Raw genomic sequence first — 23,753 nt, 5'->3', positions numbered from 1 at the left:
TTCTCTTTGATCAGTTCAAAGTAATGGGAATATTTCCAAGTTCCGCAGTTTATTGTAAAATCCATATGCAAATGCAAAACGCACACGCAGCCTTTCTAGAGGTGCTCCTCCCAATAACCTAATAAAAACAAAAAGGTATAGAGTGCAATGTGACCGTTGTAATGGAAATACAAACTGTGACAAGGATTGTATTGTATCTTTAGAATGGACTATGGCAGGAGAAACAAGACCGCATTCAGGATTCAAGTAGAGAAAGGTAAGCGAGCTAAAAAGATGGGATGCCTTATTACATTATTCATAACATTATAATTTTATTGGCTTATTTCAACTGTCATTTCTCACTTAAGTGAACACATCTCCATTTTAAGATTTCTGTAATTTGCTTTTGCATCTGTGTCTCTTAGTATATGGAGTAATGGAGACTGAGTCTGCGCTGGAGGATCTGGAGAGCAAGCACTTGGCTAAGAGAAGCAAGCAGAGTCATAATGACACTGGGTAAATTACATTTCCTGTCTACTGCCGTCCCAGATGCCCGGGACTGGATCAAGGAAATGATCCAAACCAGGGCTCCAATCAGTACTTCACTCTCTGTTGTATTGCAACATTGTTGTTGAAATCATTTTTAATCTCATGCATTTTTTTTAAAATCTTAACAGTGATGACAGCAACATCTCGGAGGAGTGTTCCGACAGTGATGAAGACATTCTGGAGAACCCGGTAGGGATCAGGGAACGATGTGCAGGACAAGTAGCGAGCTCATAGCGGTATACAGTGAAGACTAATCTTCCCTTGCATGCTCCTTTTATCTTCTGCAGCCAAACAACCACATGAACAGCTCCCTGATGTCGCTGTACCGGAAGGGCAACCCTGAGACGAACAACTCATTACCCAAAAGGGAGCGATCTGCCACCAGCAGTCCTGCCAGCACAGCCAAACCCACGACTTCAGGCACACTGGTCTCCACAGGTGGCTTTTTCATTGATAAAGGCAGAGGCCCTGAGCAGACAAACATCCTCATTGACCTGTGTGAAGAGGGAGCTGCCAATCCAGCAACACATGTATGTAGCTGTGCATGGAGGGTCTGTCTGCATATTTTATCTGCTGAGCTGTCAATTCTCGGGTTTTCAGTGTTTTCGAGGTCGCCGCCGATAACGTGGCATCGCACCATCTGTCACCTGACTTAATAGTTTTGACAGTTTTAAAGCAGGGCTGCTCAATAAGGAGATTGTGATCTACCAGTAGATCATCTGGGGCCGTCAATAAGTAACTTGTCAAAGAAATCCAAAATTAGTTATTTTCTCTTTTTCTTTAATGCATAAACTAAATCCCACTCATGTATAGCTAATTCAGTATCTACAGTATTTAACATGATAACATTACTAGGTAATGCAAAATAGATAATATAATCCTTTTCTATAAAAGGGAGTAAGTGGGTTCTGGGATTTTGGTCACGTTTTTGGTTACACTCGGGCAATTGTGATGTCACTGATGATGATTTATATTATGTGATGGACCCCAGGAAGAGTAGTCCTACACCTTGGTGTGGACTAATGGGGATCCTTAATAAACAATAAACAATAAACAATGTCATAGACATTGTGACATAACTGATGATGTCATAGACATTGTGACATCACAATTGCTCGTGTGTAACCAAAAACCACTTGAGTGACATCACTGATGATGTCATAGATGATGATGTCACTGCTGATGTCATAAACTACAGTAATTAATATAATGGGTGTGACTACCGGTATTTAAATTAAAGGTCCCAATTCATGCAGCTGTAAAAACGTGTGTCTCTGGTCCATAAAACATGATTCTGGATTAATTTGTCGAAAATATAGCAACCCCGTTCGTTCTGACGGAGTTCTCACTTCCTCATCTCGTCGCTTCCCAGGAATGGTCTGTTTCTATAATATATTCAGAACTAACAGTTCCCATTGGCCGCTGGGGGAGAGCCCGCCCCAGGCTCCCAGCGGCCAATCAGATTAGCGTCCGTGGACCAGCACGCTAGGTTGTGTCCACAACTAACGTTAGCAACAAGCTATCGCTAACTTAACGGTTGCTACGCTAAACAGGACATCTCAAAATGCCTAGACTTACCGAATGCACCTCCGCAGTTGCTGGATCACGTACAGTTGGCGTCGCTTTAGCTAGAAGTGTTAATTTTGTGGCTAAACCTTGATTGTACTGCCCCAGATTGTTGAAACATTCTGGGCTGAAATGGTTAGCACAGACCAACAGGTCATGATGAATCTCGCGCTGAAACAGCTTGCTATGGCAAACAATAGACAAAATGGTGCAGGTAGCTTGTGTGAGAGAGACCGCGCGCAGTATGCTTAAGGAGCCGCGTGACGTAACACGAAACCGTCTGGGAGAACAGAGTGTAAGGGGGCGTGGCTTGAAGGAGACAGCAGGAGACAAATCCAACTCTGGCAGTTCTGAGCACTCATTACAGGGAGGGATGACAACAGCATATATGCATTTAGAAGTAAAAACAGCTTTTGTACGGAATGGGACCTTTAAAGGACTGGATGGTCATTTATATGTGTGCTGTTGTCACCAACAGAAAGACATTTCAATGCTTAAGCCTGAGAAAACTCTGAAAAAGCAGAAGAAGAGGAGAGAGAACAAGGGTTCTAATGAAGACACTGAGTCTAGTACCCTGAACAAGAAAGGTAACACTCTTAATGTGTACTACACTGTAAAACAAGCTCTGTCCAGTCATTTGTCTACTCTTAATGTGTACTACACTGTAAAACAGTGCTTTTCAACTTGTTGGATTGTGACCCTTTTAAAACGAAGTGATGCAATCTCTCAATTTCTGTCACAGGCATATTTAACCACTCATATTTTTGCCGTTTTCCTTGTAAAATACTGAACCGTTGTTCAGTATTTAGTATTATACAAGGAAAACGGCAAAAAATGAGACTATCGGAATAAATAGACATAATAAATATATAGTAAATGTAGGGCTGTCGGGAATACCATTTTTGGAGCTTTGAAGCGTCAGTGAGAATTACCAGTGAATATTTGAAAGTTCCCTGGCGGGGGTTGTAGGACCATAGTTTTAAAGGCGGAAGTAAAGTCCAAGAAGAGCAGTCTAACATACTTGCTCTCCAAGTGAGTGAGGGCCAGGTGAACCACAGATGAAATGCCATCTGCAGTGGAGCAGTTCTGTCTACTCTGTATGCGTCCTGGTGGGCTTCTACTGTGAAGTCAGCGGTCTTCCTCATGTGTGCCATGAGCAGCTGTTCAAAGCACTTTATGATTATTGGGGGTGAGTGAGTGCTACTGGGTGATGACACTGTTGAGCTCTTTGCGACCGGGAAGATAGTGGCAGTATGAAGGCATCAGGATACTCTATTATCCTGATCACATCATATCTGTTGCCAGCCCTGCATACAGTCTATTCATTACACACTGGTATTGGATTGGTACTCCTTTAAATCTGCCCATACCTAAAGCCCAGGTATCGATACCTAAAGCCCAGGTATCGGTATCGGTATCGGGACTGAAAAAGTGCATCCCTAATGAAAACCAAAACGTAGCATTTGAATACTGATTTGGACGTCAAATTACCAGGCAATGGTAGAAGCTTCAAAGCATTTGGGTCAGCTGTAAGTAAATGTATAGTATAGTATAGTATGCGTGTAGTAGAAATGTTTTATCCTTTTATCCCATAAGTCATTTCGTGACCCCTCAAAAATGATCATGTGAGGTGCCAACCGCCAATTTAGGAACCAAACTGTTATAAAACATATAGATGTCATACTGGGCATTATTCCACCATACCACAGAGGAATGCTATCTTTATTGAGCTTGCAAGCTGTACCTGTTCACCCTACGATGTGATGTACCATGTGATGTACCATGTGATGTGACATTCAGTTGTTTTATCTGTCGGCATTATTTCTCAGCGAAAACAAAGTCAATTGAACTGCAGTATCCCACAGTGACGTTTGAAGACGTGGGAGGCAGTGAAGCGACGTTGACGGTTAGCGCTTTACTCCTGACTACACTTGATTCTTGTTTGTGTTATTATTCTGTACCAAAAGCTTTTTTAGTGGCACACTATGCAGGATTTGTCCACACTTCAGAGGGCGGAGTCTCTGCAGATACACAGCCACACACTTCAGAGGGCGGAGTCTCTGCAGATACACAGCCACTAACCTCGCGTCACCAGGCTCTTCTCGGCGAGAAAGAGCCTGGCTTCCGTTCACAATTGATTTTGTCACCCTACCTGGTTCCGGCCTAGAGCCCGCCCTAGACAGGAAGTAACAGCGGATATAGCTCGTCAACTTTTACGTTAACTTGACAAATTGACACAAGTATCAGAACGGCAAACAACAAAACAAAAGATGGACGTACCGAACGAACTTTTTGAAGAAGTTCTTGTAGAAACATTGCGGATTCACAATCTCACATCTTTTAAGCCAATACAGAAGCTTTGCATCAGACAATTAATCGAGGAAAGAGACGTCAAGCTAACGGCAACAAATACGTTTTTTGGCGCACGTCCTTCCGGTGTTCATTCTGGTTCCGTGGTTTACGCCCCCATGACAAAAAGCAGGGTGAAAGGTGCCCAGACTACACAGCCACAGTGATGATTGAGAGAGATTTTTTTAATGAGTTTATTTCTTTTTGTGTGTGAAAATCCTGCATAGTATGCCTTTAATTCATATTAATTGATTAATTCATCGTTAATTGTATTAATGGCTAAGGACCGGGCTGTAAAAAAGCTGTGTTTTGTCTATTGCATTATCTGTCACTATTGTAATTCCTATGTACAATTATTGGCCCTTGCAGGAGGTGTGTAAGCTACTAATCCATATGCGCCACCCGGAGGTGTACCAACAACTTGGCGTGGTTCCTCCCAGAGGCTTCCTCCTGCACGGACCTCCTGGCTGTGGCAAGACCCTGCTGGCTCAGGCTGTGGCTGGGGTGAGGAGGGGGGGGGGGGGGGGGGAGGGGCTTTGGCTGGGGTGGGTGAGGAGGGGGAGGGGCTCAGGCTGGGGTGAGGAGGGGGAGGGGCTCAGGCTGTGGCTGGGGTGAGGAGGGGAGGGGGTGGGGGGGGGGCTCAGGCTGTGGCTGGGGTGAGGAGGGGGGAGGGGCTCAGGCTGTGGCTGGGGTGAGGAGGGGGAGGGGCTTTGGCTGGGGTGAGGAGGGGGAGGGGCTCAGGCTGGGGTGAGGAGGGGGAGGGGCTTTGGCTGGGGTGAGTGAGGAGGAAGCCAGAACATTATTGTCATTGGAAGTGACGAGACATGATGTTGATTGTTAACCGCATACTTAATAATACACGCTGGAATGTTGTTCTTAAGTCAACTTGTGATTTAGAATTGTTTACATATTTCAAGTCACCGATGTTCTTTGCTCTAAAGAGTCATGATGTCTTGCAGTCCAAGAAAAAAAACCTCTGTGTATTTGGTGGACTTGGGGACAAACCTCTGTGTATTTGGTGGACTTGGGGACAAACCTCTGTGTATTTGGTGGACTTGGGGACACACCTCTGTGTATTTGGTGGACTTGAGGACAAACCTCTGTGTATTTGGTGGACTTAGGGACAAACCTCTGTGTATTTGGTGGACTTAGGGACAAACCTCTGTGTATTTGGTGGACAAACCTCTGTGTATTTGGTGGACTTGGGGACAAACCTCTGTATATTTGGTGGACTTGGGGACAAACCTCTGTATATTTGGTGGACTTGGGGACAAACCTCTGTGTATTTGGTGGACTTGGGGACAAACCTCTGTGTATTTGGTGGACTTGGGGACAAACCTCTGTATATTTGGTGGACTTAGGAACAAACCTCTGTGTATTTGGTGGGCAAACCTCTGTGTATTTGGTGGACTTGGGGACAAACCTCTGTGTATTTGATGGACTTGGGTAGAGATGCACGATATATCGGCAATCATATCGGTATCGGCCGATGTTGGTCATTTTTTAACATATCGGTCATATCGGTATCGGTCAGATGTTGCAATGTTAATATCGGTTATCATTATCAGCCAAATTCTTCACATTGATATGAAATAATGCAGTAAATCTATGATTCATGGGCTTTTCCAAAGGCTTTGCAAATAAAGAAATGCATAACTTTTTCAAATTCCGTGTTAACATGTGTTTTTCAGTATGTACAAAATGTGATGATCATAAAAATGTGGTTTTATACAGATCATATCGACATCGGTAAATATCGGGTATCGGCCATAACAGCAATGTTAATATCGGTTATCGGCATCGGCCAAAATTTTCATATCGGTGCATCCCTAGACTTGGGGACAAACCTCTGTGTATTTGGTGGACTTAGGGACAAACCTCTGTGTATTTGGTGGACTTAGGGACAAACCTCTGTGTATTTGGTGGACAAACCTCTGTATTTGGTGGACTTGGGGACAAACCTCTGTATTTGGTGGACTTGGGGACAAACCTCTGTGTATTTGGTGGACTTGGGGACAAACCTCTGTATATTTGGTGGACTTGGGGACAAACCTCTGTGTATTTGGTGGGCAAACCTCTGTGTATTTGGTGGACTTGGGGACAAACCTCTATGTATTTGGTGGACTTGGGGACAAACCTCTGTGTATTTGGTGGACAAACCTGTGTATTTGGTGGACTTGGGGACAAACCTCTGTATTTGGTGGACAAACCTCTGTGTATTTGGTGGACAAACCTCTGTGTATTTGGTGGACTTGGGGACAAACCTCTGTATTTGGTGGACTTGGGGACACACCTCTGTGTATTTGGTGGACTTGGGGACAAACCTCTGTGTATTTGGTGGACTTGGGGACAAACCTCTGTGTATTTGGTGGACTTGGGGACAAACCTCTGTGTATTTGGTGGACAAACCTCTGTGTATTTGGTGGACTTGGGGACAAACCTCTGTATTTGGTGGACAAACCTCTGTGTATTTGGTGGACCTGGGGACAAACCTCTGTATTTGGTGGACAAACCTCTGTATTTGGTGGACAAACCTCTGTGTATTTGGTGGACTTGGGGACAAACCTCTGTATTTGGTGGACTTGGGGACAAACCTCTGTGTATTTGGTGGACTTGGGGACAAACCTCTGTGTATTTGGTGGACTTGGGGACAAACCTCTGTGTATTTGGTGGACTTAGGGACAAACCTCTGTGTATTTGGTGGAGTTGGGGACAAACCTCTGTGTATTTGGTGGACTTGGAATGAAATGATGTCATTGTCTCTTTCAGGAGATGGAGCTGCCCATGTTGAAGGTCTCTGCTCCAGAGCTGGTGTCTGGGGTGTCCGGGGAGTCCGAGCAGAAGCTCAGAGAGCTATTCGACCAAGCTGTGGTGTGTGTGTGTATGGGGTGGGGGGGGGGGGGGGGGGTCCCACTCTTAACCTTAGTGTTATTCTTGACTTATGTGAAGTCTTAACTCAACAAAAGTGATTTTTGCTGTCAAAGCAGCTAGTCAAATGGACACGACAGCCACTAGGGGGCCATTTAGAAATCTTTTTCTGACAGCAGAGTCTCATTAACTGATCATTAACCCATAATCGACAAGATTAAAATGTACTGTTTAGAATGCATTCCGCTGGCTGGCCAAGTTGGCACTATAATATTTGTGCCTCCAGACCTGATGGTGGAAAATGCCTGCACAGTTCCATGCCAATAAACAAGGAAATGAGGTCACTCAGTCAACACTGACTTGATTGGTGAACTGTAGCTCACCTGTTCCTCACCTGTTCCTCACCTTGCAGACCAGTGCCCCATGCATCCTGTTCATAGATGAGATTGATGCCATTACCCCTAAGAGAGAAGTGGCATCTAAAGACATGGAGAGGAGGATTGTTGCCCAGCTACTCACCTGCATGGATGGTATATATAATATATCTATATATTATATTAATATTCTATTGTATTATATATATATATATATATATATAATGGTAGGGAAGAGAATTACATCATGTGAGTGCACCTTCACTGGAGGAACATTCATTTTATTTGTTAAATAAAATTATATTTTGTCCGTTGTTCCTTGCTTCTCTCCAGACATGAACAGCCTGGCAGTGACAGCCCAGGTTCTGGTCATTGGTGCCACCAACAGGCCAGATTCCTTGGACCCAGCACTCCGCCGAGCTGGACGCTTTGACAGAGAGATCTGCATGGGCATCCCTGACGAAGCGGCTCGTCTCAGGTGAGGGCCACATGGTTTTATCAAAAATAATAATTTCAATTATTTGTCCAAATATTGTGACAATTATTCATCAAGAGGATTTAGTAGGTATGCACTCATCTGGAATTTTGGAGCCGATATCGATTGCTGTTATTGTGCTGATACTCAATGTTTGTGTGTGTGTGTGTGTGTGTGTGTGTGTGTGTGTGTGTGTGTGTGTGTGTGTGTGTGTGTGATTGATAAAGGTGCTGCTCTTTGAACATCTTTACATTTTCCAAATGTCCTATAGTGATGAGGGGGGGAGGAGAGAATTCTCTCATTAGCCAACTCACCCCGATGACCACATATAACAACATGTCCACATAACATACGCATAGAGCTCCAAAAATGACCCTGAAGGAACATTCAGATGAAGCACGTGATATATTTCTAGTGTTAGTTCATTGTGAGAATGATCAGAAGCTCTTGTTCTGGGGAGCTAGGGAAGTGCAATCAAAAGCAGTGTCCTATCACTAGAAATCCAAAATCATTTATCCATTCTCAAATTGGCCAACAGATCTTGATATAAAAAGACCAGCAATATTACTATGGTAACCCTTCACTTGAAACATTGTATTGACACCGTAACTAAAGTAACCCTTCACATGAAACATTGTATTGACACCGTTACTAAAGTAACACTACACATGAAACAAACCATTTTCTACTCTTACAGGATCTTGAAGACCCTGTGTCGGAAGCTGAAGCTGCCCGAGGACTTTGACTACCAGCAGTTGGCCCGGCTCACTCCAGGCTATGTGGGCGCAGATCTTATGGCGCTGTGCCGCGAAGCTGCCATGAGTGCGGTAAACAGGGTTCTGCTAGAAATGCATCAGAACCAGGGCCAGCGCCCCTTAATGGACCAGTCAACAAGTGGGTCTCAGGACAAGGCTCCTCCGCCAGAGGGACAGGTCAGAGAGGAGAGCTGCGATGCAGTACCCATCGATGGCCAGCCCTCAGTCAACACACACAGCGAGGAGGTGATGGAGATCACACCGCTACCTCCTCAGGGAGATTCAGGGCGGCATACCCAGGAGGTAAGGGAGATTCAGGGCGGCATGCCCAGGAGGTAAGGGAGATTCAGGGCGGCATACCCAGGAGGTAAGGGAGATTCAGGGCGGCATACCCAGGAGGTAAGGGAGATTCAGGGCAGGTTGTAGAAAATAAACTTATTTGGTACAAAACCATTAGTATGGGATGAGCTTTGATTCAGTCAGCAATTTCACTAGCCTTTTTTCAAAAAATATAGCTATATTTAGAATCAGGAGAGACCGTAAATAACATTGCGCTATCACCAAAACATAAACACACACACACAGCATATGCCTTTAAAAAAAATCAACAATGTATGGTTGTGAACATTTCACCTTGGTCTGAGTGAAATGTTCTATGGTCTCTCCTGATTCTAAATATAGCTATTAGGGATGTCGACCGATAACCGTTTAACCGATAATCGACCGTTTCAACATTAACCGATTAATACTATCAGTTAAACGGTTAAAAAAAATTGCACGTCCCCTAAACACGTGCCATGCGGGTAGGTTTTAGTTGAGAGAGACAAAGAGAGAGAGGTGGAGGGAGGGAGAGAGAGGGCATCAAATTTGCATTATACATTTTGTCTTTAACAAGTTATTTCTACTATCAACACTGACAGCCTACCTAACGTTAACTACAGCTAATACAATACTAACAGAGAGAGAGGGAGAGAGAGTGAGAGACCATACGCGCGCACTCAATGATCAAACAGAAGTCTTTACCGTGTTACAAAAATGCAGACATGAAGCGGTCTAACTGACGATTGAAAAGTATCAATTAACGTTAGTCTTTACTGCCAACACATGGCAGTTCGGAGAAATTGTTTCACAACAAGACACGGATTGTTTGTAGACTGCATTGACAACTGACAGCTGTGTGTGGAGGACTCGTCTTCATAATGTTGTGGAGCCCTGCAAGACACAGAGAGCACAGCCCTCGTCTCGTGTGTGAAGAGAGAGGGAGAAGGGGTGAGACAGAAGCAAAAAAAAATTGCAGATCTCAAAAGCAGGTAAACCACTGTGGGATTAGTGAGACTATTGCTAAAAGGAGAAGATACTGTAGTGATGCGCGCTTCGTCAGTGCGCCCTGCAGCCTGGGCTGTCATCCGCTCAAACACGTACTTCACGGGGCGGCTGCGTGTCATGGATGTGCCCTTAATATGCAAAGCGTGCAGCTCTAAGCAGTATAGCCTATCGGAGGAATGTTTTTGTTTAGATGGCTGGAGGATTCAACTTGTCTTCTCGTTTTGTTAATGTGTTTTTTTCTGCTTGTAGATGTAAAAATGAACGCTTTCTAATGAAAACAAATCAAGCATTGTGGTAATGGTTTAATGGGGCACAGACAGTCAAATAGCGCATTTTAATCTTCTCGGTTAACCGACCAATTGTCGGCTAATGAGGGTCTGTTGTCGGTCAAGAAAAATTATGCTTTTCGACATCCCTAATAGCTATATAGCTGAATGGTTTAGTTTGACCAAGGAAAACATTTTTATAAGCATTTTACAAAATGTCTATGGATAAAAGAATGGCAGATTAAATCCCTTGGTTCGTATGCCTAACCCGGAATGAGGCGTGATACGCTAGCGATGAGATCAAGGAGCTTTCCCGAAGGCCATGTCGTTGTGAAAATATATGTTTATTGAAATGATCAGATGAGATCAGTCTGGATGGTGCGGGGCACACTGCAAAGACTAGACTTGGGCGACAGACGCTCACCAACAGCGCAGACATTGTCAATGGCTGACAATCAGCCTGAGGTGTCGGGGGCTTTAGTGCCACCTGCTGGAAGTACCTGGGTTGCAGGCATTTACCAACATCTACCCTGCGGTCTTGTGTTGTCCTGATCACGACGTCTCTGCTCTGTCCAGCAGGGGGAGCTGTGGCGCCTGTTGCAGCTGCTTAAGAACACTGAATCCATGTCGGAGGAAGAGCTGGCCAGGCTGTCTATCCACATGTCTGACTTCCAGGCCTCCCTGGCCAGCGTCCAGCCCTCAGCCAAGCGGGAGGGCTTCGCCACCACACCTGACGTCACCTGGGCGGACGTGGGAGCTCTGCAGGACATCCGAGAGGAGCTGACCATGGCCATATTGGTAGCATCAAGTTTCTGAATAGAGTCTGCACACTGGCAGCTGCTCCCAAATATTTAATCGGAGACCACAAAAAATGTGTGATGTTTCGGGCAAAGCCCTTCTTCAGACAGATGTCTCAGGATGGGCTTTGCCCGAAACGTCACACATTTTTGGTGGTCTCCGATTAAATATTTGGATGTGCGTGCCTTTTTGTACCTTTTAGCATCAAGTTTCTGAACACTTTTAAGTCCATGATCCAAATCCAAATCTAGCCTCACCCTGGGAACTGGGCTGATGGCTTAATCCAGTGGTTCTCAAACTTTTTCGCATCAAGGAGCCCTAAACTGACACAAATTAGACCACGGACCCCCATTATCATTATCAATAAAATCTTGAAATCAATTATAAAACTGAGAGGAAGCCAGTGAAGTGCAGCTCAAATAATATAATAAAAATCGGTGCAATATGTTCATATCTTTTTGAACCAGTAATTAGCCTTGCAGCTGCATTTTGGACAATCTGCAGCTGATTTAGAGAGGAACAGGACATGTAACAGGATAGGAGGACATTGACTCAATACAGGAACAGGACCTGTAACAGGAAGCAGACTCAATACAGGAACAGGACCTGTAACAGGATAGGAGACTCAATACAGGAACAGGACCTGTAACAGGATAGGAGGATGTTGACTCGATACAGGAACAGGACCTGTAACAGGAAGCAGACTCGATACAAGAACAGGACCTGTAACAGGATAGGAGACTCAATACAGGAACAGGACCTGTAACAGGAAGCAGACTCAATACAGGAACAGGACCTGTAACAGGATAGGAGGACGTTGATTTGTTATGCCTCATTTAAGTGGGCAGCTGTTATTTTCCTACCACATACCGTTGTCAAAACCACATTATGTTCAGATCTGTCAAAACCACATGACGTTCAGATCTGTCAAAACCACATTATGTTCAGATCAGGGACTTAATGCTGTCAAGTAGAGTGGTGGCCCATGCTCTGCTCTGAGCTGGCCCACATTTGGACTGGTTCATCGCAGGTCTGCTGCCTCAAAGAATACTGTGTGTGTGTCTGGTTCAATCACAACGCCACCGACAATAACACACTGCACAATATCCCAAATACCCCAGACATTGTTTTCATCAATGAAAGCAGAAAGTCAGTCACCATCATTGAAATTGCCTGCTCTTTTGATCTGTACATGGACACCTGCTTCACAACCAAACTCATGAAATATCAGCCCTTGGTAGAATATATTACAACTCTAGGCTACAGCTGCCAACTCATTGTGCTTGTGTTTGGGAGTCTGGGGCATGTCCACAAACTCATTGCATGGACTGCAACTAGGCGGGCTGCTAAAGCCTGATGCAAAACAAATTAGCAAAATACTGCTCCATCTCAGCCATTATAGGCAGCCTCTTCATCTGGAGAAGACGATGCTTTGTATACCCTTGAGTGCTAAACATGCTTCCATATGTCAGTTTGCATACTTTATATTTAAGTCATTGTCTTGATGCAATGTCTTTAATGCATCAGTGTCTGGTTCAATAGAAATGTACTGTACTGCGGTTTTCTTCTAAAATGTTTGGATCTGTAATATTTGCTCTACTTTGGATCCAAATAAAAGTATTTAAGTGTGTGTGTGTGTGTGTGTGTGTGTGTGTGTGTGTACACGTGTGTTTCAGGCCCCAGTGCGTTCTCCAGAGCAGTTCAGTGCCCTGGGTCTCAGTGCTCCGTCAGGAGTGCTGCTGGCTGGACCTCCAGGCTGCGGGAAGACGCTGCTGGCAAAGGTACCCCTACGTCACAAATGTGCAGTTGTTACCTGGATGCCAGTATCATGATTGTTTGTTTTTAACTAGTCTGATGTGTTAATGTACATGTAATGTGTATATCAGTTTAACATGTCATAGTTTTACAATAAATCCAGTCCTTAACCAGCATTGTGTGATTTGGACACTTATCGTCAAATATCGATTCATCCCCCAAATGTATATCTGCATAATAATACTACTATTAGGCAATAGACTATACCATTGGTTCCCAAACTGTGGTCCCAGTGGTCCGCGGGGCTCCGCCTCGGGGTCCGCCAGAGATTTTCTTTTTACAAACTGTTTTTACACACACATTAACCCTGAGGAGTAGCCGGATTGGGCCGATTTTCAGAAATATCGTGGTATAATTTGAAACTAGAAGACATAAGGAATGGATTTGTACCAACCATGTCATGCTAGTTTGTCAGGAAGGAAGGTAGCTAAATAACACTCCAAAGTGAGGCTAAATTTTGGCGAGGGGGAAAAAACATTTTCAAAGGTGTCACAGCCTAATGTTGGCAGGTGTGTGTGTCTATTTTGAACCAGCTAGTAACTTTTTTTTTTTACTTATGATTTTATTGATCTTTCAATAAACATAGAAAACAAACAAAAAACATAGAAAACACAAAAACAGATGGCATATTCGTACAAACATATAGACATTCATTCACATATACAGTTCCAGTTTTATACATGATTACAAATAATGGTTAAATTAGCTTTCTTCAGTTAATGGTAGCAAAGACTTTAAGACAATAAGATTGATAGAAAAAAGGGGAAAGGGGAAGAGGCCCCCATTTTTAAGTGTCCTTAGTCGTTTCTTCTACATAGTCGATCCATTTTCCCCATTTCTTCTCAAATCCCACTACATTTAGTCTTAGGATGAAAGTGAGCTTTTCCATTTGAAAAATATCAGTGACTTCCAGCTAGTAGCCTTATATTGTTATTTAGCCTTTCTGCTGCTATTGCATGGTTCAAATCAGCAAGTTTTATTGCAGTGGAAGTGGTCCCTGGGAAATTTGGTTTGGTACATAGTGGTACTTGGACGGAAAAGTTTGGGAACCCCTGTACTATACTATACTACTCTAGCCTGACTTAATATGTCTGATATATGGCCATTCTTTCGCAATATGATTCTAAATGATTTTAAATGACATTTTAAACTGGTAACACAACACAGCAGGTGTGTAGCTGTCAGAGAGAACACAGGCTGCTCACTGACTGTGTGACTCTGTTGTGTGTCATGGCAGGCAGTGGCCAATGAGTCGGGCCTGAACTTCATCTCTGTCAAGGGTCCAGAGCTGCTCAACATGGTGAGTCACTGAGCTGCATGCAGTGCTGCTCCTGTTTACCAACGTTTTCATCTTGTTGTAGTGGAGGTTGCCTGGACACTGTTGTTTAGTTGGACCACACCACGCCCATGTTTTTCCAACAGCCAAGTGAAAATGGTGAATAAAATGCAACAAAACCTTATTTTCCCATCCCAAGTCCATCTACTTTGATTTCCCACCAGTAACTTGTTTATTTTGAGCAGGGTTGGAGCACGCGCTGTGTCACCTCTGTATGTCCATATGTCCACATCTTTAAAAAGCACATTTGAATTGTTATCCTCCTGAAACTAGAACCCTCAGATGTCTATTATGTTTTATTGGCACCATTTTAAAAATATCGTTTTAGCACCGGTATCGGAAGAAATATGAAACAATACCCACCCCCTAACCCTAACCCCTATACCTATCCCTAACCCTAACACCCCCTAACCCTATTTACAATGAAACTCCTGCAGCCTATCACATTATGTTCTGAAAACATTCCATAGTCTATACGCTTTATAAATCTGTTCCTCATCATTTTATGCCAAGCTGTGTTCTGCCTTTCACCCTAAGCTGTGTTCTGCCTTTCACCCTAAGCTGTGTTCTGCCTTTCACCCTAAGGCCGTGGCCACACTGATCCCTCATGAAATGGACAGAACGGATAGACGGATAGATGTATGTCCGTTGCATGTACAAGTAACCTACTTGTACAGCAGGTGGCGGTAAGCACCTTGAAGGTGTCTGCGACCCGCCTATAAAGCGAGAGAAGAAGAAAGCTGGTGTGAGCTAGCTCTTAGCTCTGTGCGCTACGTTACTTATGTGGCAATAAAATGCCACTGAATGACCAGATTAGATGGTGAAATCAGACGGTGACTATCTGTCCATCCAGAAAAAGTTCAGCCCTCTTGAACTGTTCTGTCCATCAAAACATATGCTAATCTGCTGGATACATACGCTTCATCAGTGCATCAAAACGTATATAAATCTGCTGGATACGTAGCTTCATCAGTGCATCAAAACATATATAAATCTGCTGGATACGTACGCTTCATCAGTGCATCAAAACATATATAAATCTGCTGGATACGTACGCTTCATCAGTGCATCAAAACATATATAAATCTGCTGGATACGTAGCTTCGTGAGTGCATCAAAACATATAAATCTGCTGGATACGTAGCTTCATCAGTGCATCAAAACATATATAAATCTGCTGGATACGTAGCTTCATCAGTGCATCAAAACATATATATAAATCTGCTGGATACGTACGCTAGGGCTGCACAATTAATCGTATTTTCATCGTCATCGCAATATGAACATGCGCAATAAACACATCGCGAAAACTGCCTAAAACGCAATAAATAACAGAAGTGGTTTTATTTACATGTGTCATGCATTCCCACTCAGCATCTGATCATTTTGTCTTGTGTTGTAAATCCAGCGCACACCTTTCCCTTGCAACAGTGCGCTCCGCCCCTCTGCCAAATCCCAAACACGCTGTGTGTAGTTTCAGCTAGAGTCGGTGTCTATTTCATTCTTTATTTAGTGGGCATAGGCTGTGTTTGGGGTCTATGTTAGCATTGTTAAAGCAGAAAGACATAGGAACTGTATAGCTAATATGCATACGTTAACATTTATTTATTTATCGCAAGTCGTATCGTCATCGCTATATTGAACAATGTTATCGCACACCGCAGATTTTCCTCATATCGTGCAGCCCTAACGTACGCTTCATCAGTGCATCAAAACATATATAAATCTGCTGGATACGTAGCTTCATCAGTGCTCCACAGACAGACGGACAACTGTCTTGAAAATGAACGGAGGTGAACAGAGAAATGAACGCAGACGGACAGACACCATGGATCAGTGTGGCCGGCGCTAAATCCTATTCCTGTGCTGTAAAAATGCATTAATACTTGGCCCAATAAGGTGTGCTGCCCTTATTCACCATAACCTCATACAAAAGGAGGGTGTAGGAATGTCCTGGTTGATCTGATGTGTTTCTTCTATTGATCAGTATGTGGGAGAGAGTGAGCGGGCTGTGAGGCAGGTATTCCAGAGGGGACGCAACTCGGCTCCTTGCGTCATATTTTTTGACGAGATCGACGCCTTGTGCCCACGTCGGTCAGGCGGTGAGGTAAGCAAGAGGAGTGTATGACTATGACATATAAAATGGTGCAGAGGTCATGAGAAGATCATCACGTTCACACTCTTAATCTTCTAATATTGTTTTTCAAGCCCAGAATGCAACACTGGATTTGATCGCGATGTACTTACATGTACTCCTATTTCATTTCCACCATTATATGCTGTTTTTGTGTCCCGTCTATACTAACAGTCAGGTGCCAGTATGCGGGTGGTTAACCAGCTGCTGACGGAGATGGATGGCCTGGAGACCCGCCGGCAAGTCTTCATTATGGCTGCCACCAACAGACCAGGTAAGCTCAACTAGAGCTTGACTAGACTGCATGTTCTTCTCCTCATCCCCAAAAGCGTTTAGTTTTGTTCTTCTAAACGATCATGCTTTGCCACCTTCTTGTCTCTTCCCAGATATCATAGACCCTGCGATACTGAGGCCTGGCCGTCTGGATAAAACCCTGTATGTGGGCCTGCCACCTGCAGCAGACCGCCATGCCATCTTGATGACCATCACCAAGGTCATTGTTAAACCAATGGTCCTCAAATACACTCTTGCATCCAAACTGAAGACTGTCAAATGGAATGGAGATATCATGTACTTGTTTTCTTGAGTCAGCTGGCACAGAAGCAGATGCCCTGCTCCCAGTATTCAATGCTGTTCTCATATGTGTTGTAGGGGGGAACCAAACCTGGTCTGGAGCAGGATGTAAGCCTCGAGGAGATTGCTCATGACGAGCGCTGTGACTGCTTCACGTAAGTGTCAGCTGGAGACACCTCTCATACTACATACATACATACTACTACTACATACTACATACATACTACTACATACTACAGCGACTCCGTGCCTGGCTTGAGAGCGCTGGTTGTGACCAGGACTGTGTCGAATGGGCGGGCCTGAGGCTGGAAACACTCTGGATGAATACACAGACACTGTGACATCATTCATCAGCCTCGGTGAGGAGGTGTGTGTACCACTCCGCTCCAGGATGGTTTACAACAACGACAAGCCCTGGTTCTCAGCCCAACTCAGAAGGCTAAGGACGGAGAAGGAGGTGGCAAGGCGTAACGGAGACGTGGCTCTGTTCAGGCAAGCTAAATACAGCTTTGCCAAAGCGGTGAAGGAGGCGAAACATCGCTTCTCAGAGAAACTGCGGCAGCAGCTCTCTGAGGGGAATTCCTTCTCCGTCTGGAAAGGTCTCAAGACCATTACAAACTATAAGCCAAAGTCCCCACAGGTTCTACTGTAGGTTTGAGAGAGAAAGGTTCCCCTCCTCCCCCTATCCCTCCCCCCCTCCCCTCCCCTCCCTCCCCTCCTCCCCTCCCTCCCCTCCCCTCCCCTCTCCCCCCCCGCCCTCTTCCTCCACCCCCCCCTGCCACAACCCTCATCCCCACACCCCCCTCTCTCTGTCACGGAAAGAGAGGTGAAACTGCTGCTGAGGAGCCAGAATCCCCGTAAGGCAGCCGGCCCGGATTCTGTCTCTCCCTCTGTCCTGAAGCACTGCGCTGACCAGCTCGCCCCGGTGTTTACCAACATCTTTAATGCCTCGCTGGAGCAGTGTCACGTCCCAGCGTGCTTCAAGGTCTCGACCATCATCCCCGTCCCCAAGAAGGCCAAGGTGTCGGGCCTAAATGACTACAGACCCGTCGCCCTGACCTCTGTGGTCATGAAGGTCCTGGAGCACCTTGTCCTGGCTCACCTGAAGAGCATCACAGATCCTGTACTGGACCCACTGCAGTTCGCGTACAGAGCCAACAGATCCACGGAGGATGCCGTGAACATGGCTCTGCACTACATCTTACAACACCTGGACACTGCAGGCAACTACGCCAGGATCCTGTTCGTGGACTTCAGCTCGGCCTTCAATACCATCCTGCCATCCATCCTGGAGCACCAGCTGTCCCTGCTGCAAGTGCCGGAGTCCACTCGGAGGTGGATCACGAGCTTCCTCACCAACAGGTCGCAGCGGGTCAAGCTGGGGAAGTGCACTTCCAGCTCCAGGTCCACCAACATCGGTTCCCCGCAGGGCTGTGTCCTGTCCTCATTCCTGTTCTCCCTGTACACCAACAGCTGTGTTTCCCTCCACCCATCCGTCAAACTCCTGAAATTTGCGGATGATACCACCCTGGTAGGCCTCATCTCCAATGGGGATGAGTCGGCCTACAGGAGGGAGATCGAGCGGCTACAGAGTTGGTGCAGCAACAACAACTTAGAGCTGAATGCTCTAAAGACAGTGGAGATGGTGGTGGACTTCAGGAGGAACGCAGCCCCGCCCCCTCCCATCATGCTGGGAGGCACTCAGGTGACCCCAGTAGAGTCATGTCGGTTCCTGGGCATGATCCTCTCTCGGGACCTGAAGTGGGAACTCAACATCATGGCCCTCCTAAAGAAGGCCCAGAAGAGGCTGTATTTCCTCAGGCAGCTGAGGAAGTTCAGACTGTCAAGAACCATGATGGCTCGGTTCTATACAGCCATCATTGAGTCTATCCTCACATACTCCATCATCACATGGTTCCCTGCTGCAGCTGCAAAAGATCTCGCCAAGCTGCAGCGGGTGATACGCTCTGCGGAGAGGGTGATTGGCCGTCCTCTGCCCTCCCTCAAGTCCCTGCATGACTCCAGGGCTTTGAGGAGAGGGAGAAAGATCATGGCCGACCCCTCCCACCCTGGCCACGGCCTCCTCACCCTGCTCCCCTCTGGGAGACGGTTGCGGCTGCCGAAGGCTACAAAGGTCCGCCATAGACTGAGCTTTTTCCCCTCAGCCGCCAGGCTGCTAAATGCCTCTGGGTTCCCTCCCACCCCTGCCCCCTAGGCAGTGTCACCGGACATTTTTGCACTATGTTCCTTAACTCTGCACTTTATTATCTATACCTCCTGCACTGTGCTATGTTTTGTGTGCTGTCTTGCTGTTTATATGTGAAAAAGATTAAGGAATGCGCACACTGTCAATGTCAAAACAAATTCCTATGTGTTTTACACAATGGCAAATAAAGATATCTGAATCTGAAAAAAAAAACATATTACATACAATCATACTGCTGTTCCCCTGAATGCTATTTTGTACGAGTGGTGGTCATTGTATTGGTTTCCTGTCCATCCCTCCAACCTTATGTCAGTGTTCATTTAGATTTTGTTTGTAGTGCAAAAGCTGTTCTTTCTTCAAGACTTAATCATAAAGAGAGAAAAATGGCTCAAATGCTTCATAGACAACAGGAAAGACAAAATAAAATAAAATTATGTCTAATTTTTTTTTTTTTTTTTTTTGTCTCGTTGGTACAGTGGAGCCGACCTGTCTGCTTTAGTAAGAGAAGCATCTGTTAACGCTCTGAGGGCCTACCTGATGTCCCACCATTCCCCATCTGATTCAGGTAACTTGCTTCCTCCTTCTACTATTCTACTAGACTGCTATTTGGCATCTCCAAGTGTGAACTCTAATCTACAACAGGGAAGAAATGGTTGGACAAGCAGGCCTCAGACTTCTCAATTGAGATTGTTCTGTTCATTGGCTCCATACAGGTCACTCATTCCCCACTGGTCCCGTAGCTGACATCAGGGTCAGCAAACAGAACTTTGAGGACGCCTTGAAGAAAGTTCGGCCTTCAGTGTCCAAAAAGGTCAGATAATGAACACATGGTTCAATGATTCTTTTTTTTCTCTCCATGCAAAAAATAGTTCAAACTGAGCAAAATGAACAATAGCTTGAAACTTGACCCACCTCATCAACAGGTGACAATGCTTTATTGCGTTGGCTTGAACATTTCAGGAAATTTGACCCATAAAGGCCACCATAGCACCACAGCAGAAAAATGCCAGCCACACAAACGGCTTTTAATGGTTAACTTTCAAAATGCAGAGTCAGAGTAGGGTGGGCTTCCCCTTCCTTTTTGGAAATTTGCATATGTGGTCGTAGCTATTGCAAATTCCTCCTTGTTTATTTGCACATTATTATTCCCCAGGAGCAGCATCTGTGTGATGGTGCAGTTGATTATTAAAGGAATAGTTCACCCATAAATGAAAATTCAATCATTATCTTCTCACCCCATGTCAGTGGAAGATCATTTAGTCCATACAACAGTCCCGGAGATCCCTGTAAGAAGTACATTGCATCTTTGTCCAAACCAATTGAAGTTACTGGTGACCTGTCTTCAAGTTCAGACTTCACTTCAAACAAGACTAGGTCGAAACCTACTAACCTAGCATATACCTGGACCATGTGTGATGTCTTTACTAACACTGAGGCCCCACCCCCAAACAAATGTAACAAAAACATTAATCCTGAATTGATCATTAATTCCAAAAGTAGCGCTTTCGGCTGAGAGCTAATATTATGTTATGGCCAGGTCACCCCAGCCATACTGAGCGCTGAACTGGTTCTCGGGTTGAAACCGTTTCTGAAGTGCTCACCGCTCGTCAATGTCACTTCAGACTGCTACAGGATGCTGGCTCTTGGCCCTGCCCCTGAATGAGGATGAAGCAGGGCATAGAGAGGCAAAGTGACCGCCTACTTCCTGCTTCAGCACTGTACCAGAGATTTTCATCCGACATTTATTTTCCCATAGACATTTCATAAAATGCGTATAAAAATTGTTTTACTGGTTCAAACCAAACGGTACAGATATATTTAGAAACAGGAGAGATCGCATAACATTTCACTGGGAATATATTTCCAAATCTTGTGCTTTTATTTTGACTAGGTATTTCTACCAATTTTAAAATCTTGTGCTTTTATTTTGAAGGCCAAACTGGGAGTACTTTTTCTGGTAATTATTGCACAGTATGTTGGCGATGTTTGTTGTGGGAAATTACGCTGGTCTGTGAATAAGGGAGCCTGGGGCTGGATTTAACTAGAACAAGCATGCTTTGATTTTACACTAATTGTCTGTGCTTATTGTCCCTTCTATAGGATCAGAGGATGTACGAACAGTTGAAAGAGTCTCTAACAAGATAAAAGTGATCAGCCAGAGGCTAACTACCAGAGCCTTCGCCAACAAAAAGAGTTCAACTTTGTACATCATGATTTTACAGCAGCCTTTGGTCTAAGTAATGAATACGCATTTTGTATGTATACACATTTTATTGTGCTGGTTATGAATCGTGCTGTTGAAATAAATAAAAAAAAGTTTACTTGTTCATAAGATGAACTGTATAAATGTGTATTGGACCTGTAGTTGCTTTCAATCTAAAGGGCTCATGTGCCCGTTCCCCTGCCCCTTGACATCACTGATGTCACAATAAAAATGTAAAATATCGCTGTAGTTCCCATCCCCCGTGGGTGCATTTCTCGCACTGCACTCAGTCAGGTCCGCACTCCGCAAGTTTGAAGTCGATCCAAACAACCGTTCTGGAGATACACGAAGGACAGACATACAGACACTGCTGGAGTTATGTTATAGAATAGATAGATACTGTATATATACTAGATACTGGCTGGCAGCTTTGTTCTCCTGGATGCTATTTTCTCGCTCACCCTAGGTGAACTATGAACTATCTGTATGCTGTAAGTCAAATCTTTTTTTATAATAATTTAATTTTGATTTATATAGCGCCTTACTAGACACTCAAAGCACTTCACAGGGTGGGGAGGGAACTCAACTCATCCACCACCGATGTGTAGCACCCACCTGGTGATGCACGGCATTTATGGTCTGTCAATAGACTTTATGACATGTTAAGTCTAAACAGTTCTGTGAGTCTATCCTAATACTAAATATTATGGCCTACAGCTAAATGGAACCTCTGTAGACCTATACAACATAACGCCTGACCTGATTGTCTATAGCCTACATGTAGCTTATTTATAGACATAAATAACAGTGCAATACCTGACTTGATTGTCTATATATACATGTAGCTTATTTATAGATGTAAATAACAGTGCAACACCTGACTTGATTGTCTATACATGTAGCTTATTTATAGACGTAAATAACTGCAATACCTGACTTGATTGTCTATAGCTATAATACATGTAGCTTATGTATAGACGTAAATAACAGTGCAACACCTGACTTGATTGTCTATACATGTGGCTTATTTATAGACGTAAATAACTGTGCAATACCTGACTTGATTGTCTATACATGTAGCTTATTTATAGACGGAAATAACTGTGCAACACTTGTTTGTCTATACATGTAGCTTACAATATTTATACACGTAAATAACTGCAATACCTGACCAAATTGTTATACATGTAGCTTATTTAAACATGTGAATAACTGTATTAATAATGCCTACTGTACATATCCCTTCATATTACACACTTTCAATATAGATGCTCTTTAATACACTTATTATTATTAATTGTATATAGTAGTTAATTCTGTTTAATTAGTGGCCGGGCTAGCGAAGCAGCAGGGCCACTTATTGTATTTGCCTGTATTATTCTTCTTCCTCCCAGGAAGTTCGACTTCCCATGGATGAAAACTAACCAAACTTTGCACAAAGGTCCAGTCCCATGCCAAACGTCTTTGACATAAATTTGGGGCCAATAGTCCTAACGGTGGCACTACAGCGACCGTCTACAGTTTAAAACTTAAAAAATTCATAAAAAATCAGGCATACGTGCTACGGCTTTGCAACTTTCACCGAAATGTGCGCCCAAATGAGGGGAAACTTGTACAATGCAACCTATGGCCAATTATGAAGTCTAAAGACTGCAAAACTGCAAAAACGAATTAAACCCTATCCTCCCACATTTTTTCTTCAAACGACACCAAACTTCAGCATCTGCATCGTTACTGTCCTACACAAAAGTATCGAAACAGATTTTCAATCGGTCAAAAATTGAGCCCACAGTGCATCAAAATGTTGAATTCTGGCCCCGTGTATAGCCTAATTACCTATAGGTTGTTACCTATTAGGTTGTATTTGTGATGTCATCAGTCAGTCAAGCAATTGTGATGCCATCACTGATGTCACTCGAGCAATTGTGATGTCATAATAGCTCAAAGCCTTGAGACTTGCCCAGCCACGACCCATTGCTGCGCAGCAGCCACTTTTTTGGCGCGTAATAACTCCCACAATTTCTGCGCCACATAGACATGCCCAAACTCAAAACATGCGGCTTATTGAGGACAGGTGTGCTATGACTTTTCTAAGGGTTTGGTCAAGCGGTTTGGCACTTCTTTTGAATGGACCCAGACCCGGCCGGGTCCGGGTAGGAACCTCGGGTATTCGGGGGGTCG

The 23,753-nt window shown here is 44.4% G+C and overlaps 1 protein-coding gene across 3 annotated transcripts in view; it reads left to right on the top strand.

The window, feature by feature from the left end:
- Window positions 1-21,660, top strand: part of nvl (nuclear VCP like) — a 29,169-nt gene extending 7,509 nt beyond the window's left edge. For 2 of the 3 annotated variants that reach the window (XM_083650829.1, XM_083650831.1), the window contains exons 4-24: window positions 204-256; window positions 405-495; window positions 657-717; window positions 816-1,058; window positions 2,573-2,681; window positions 3,924-4,000; window positions 4,813-4,947; window positions 7,213-7,314; window positions 7,724-7,841; window positions 8,019-8,163; window positions 8,858-9,218; window positions 11,084-11,305; window positions 12,982-13,086; window positions 14,358-14,420; window positions 16,444-16,563; window positions 16,765-16,864; window positions 16,977-17,083; window positions 17,242-17,318; window positions 19,846-19,934; window positions 20,083-20,180; window positions 21,470-21,660. In XM_083650829.1, the coding sequence (XP_083506955.1) occupies window positions 204-256; window positions 405-495; window positions 657-717; window positions 816-1,058; window positions 2,573-2,681; window positions 3,924-4,000; window positions 4,813-4,947; window positions 7,213-7,314; window positions 7,724-7,841; window positions 8,019-8,163; window positions 8,858-9,218; window positions 11,084-11,305; window positions 12,982-13,086; window positions 14,358-14,420; window positions 16,444-16,563; window positions 16,765-16,864; window positions 16,977-17,083; window positions 17,242-17,318; window positions 19,846-19,934; window positions 20,083-20,180; window positions 21,470-21,514 (2,521 nt within the window). In that variant the 3' untranslated portion in view covers window positions 21,515-21,660. The remainder of the gene's footprint in view (window positions 1-203; window positions 257-404; window positions 496-656; window positions 718-815; window positions 1,059-2,572; window positions 2,682-3,923; window positions 4,001-4,812; window positions 4,948-7,212; window positions 7,315-7,723; window positions 7,842-8,018; window positions 8,164-8,857; window positions 9,219-11,083; window positions 11,306-12,981; window positions 13,087-14,357; window positions 14,421-16,443; window positions 16,564-16,764; window positions 16,865-16,976; window positions 17,084-17,241; window positions 17,319-19,845; window positions 19,935-20,082; window positions 20,181-21,469) is intronic. The other variant, XM_083650830.1, reaches the window with a different exon arrangement.
- The last annotated feature ends 2,093 nt before the right edge of the window (window positions 21,661-23,753 follow it).

Source organism: Poromitra crassiceps (assembly GCF_964638095.1).
Source record: "Poromitra crassiceps genome assembly, chromosome: 14".
Lineage (NCBI taxonomy): Eukaryota > Metazoa > Chordata > Actinopteri > Beryciformes > Melamphaidae > Poromitra > Poromitra crassiceps.
Note: the sequence above shows the minus strand (reverse complement) of the source record. Positions and strands in the feature narration are given on the sequence as shown.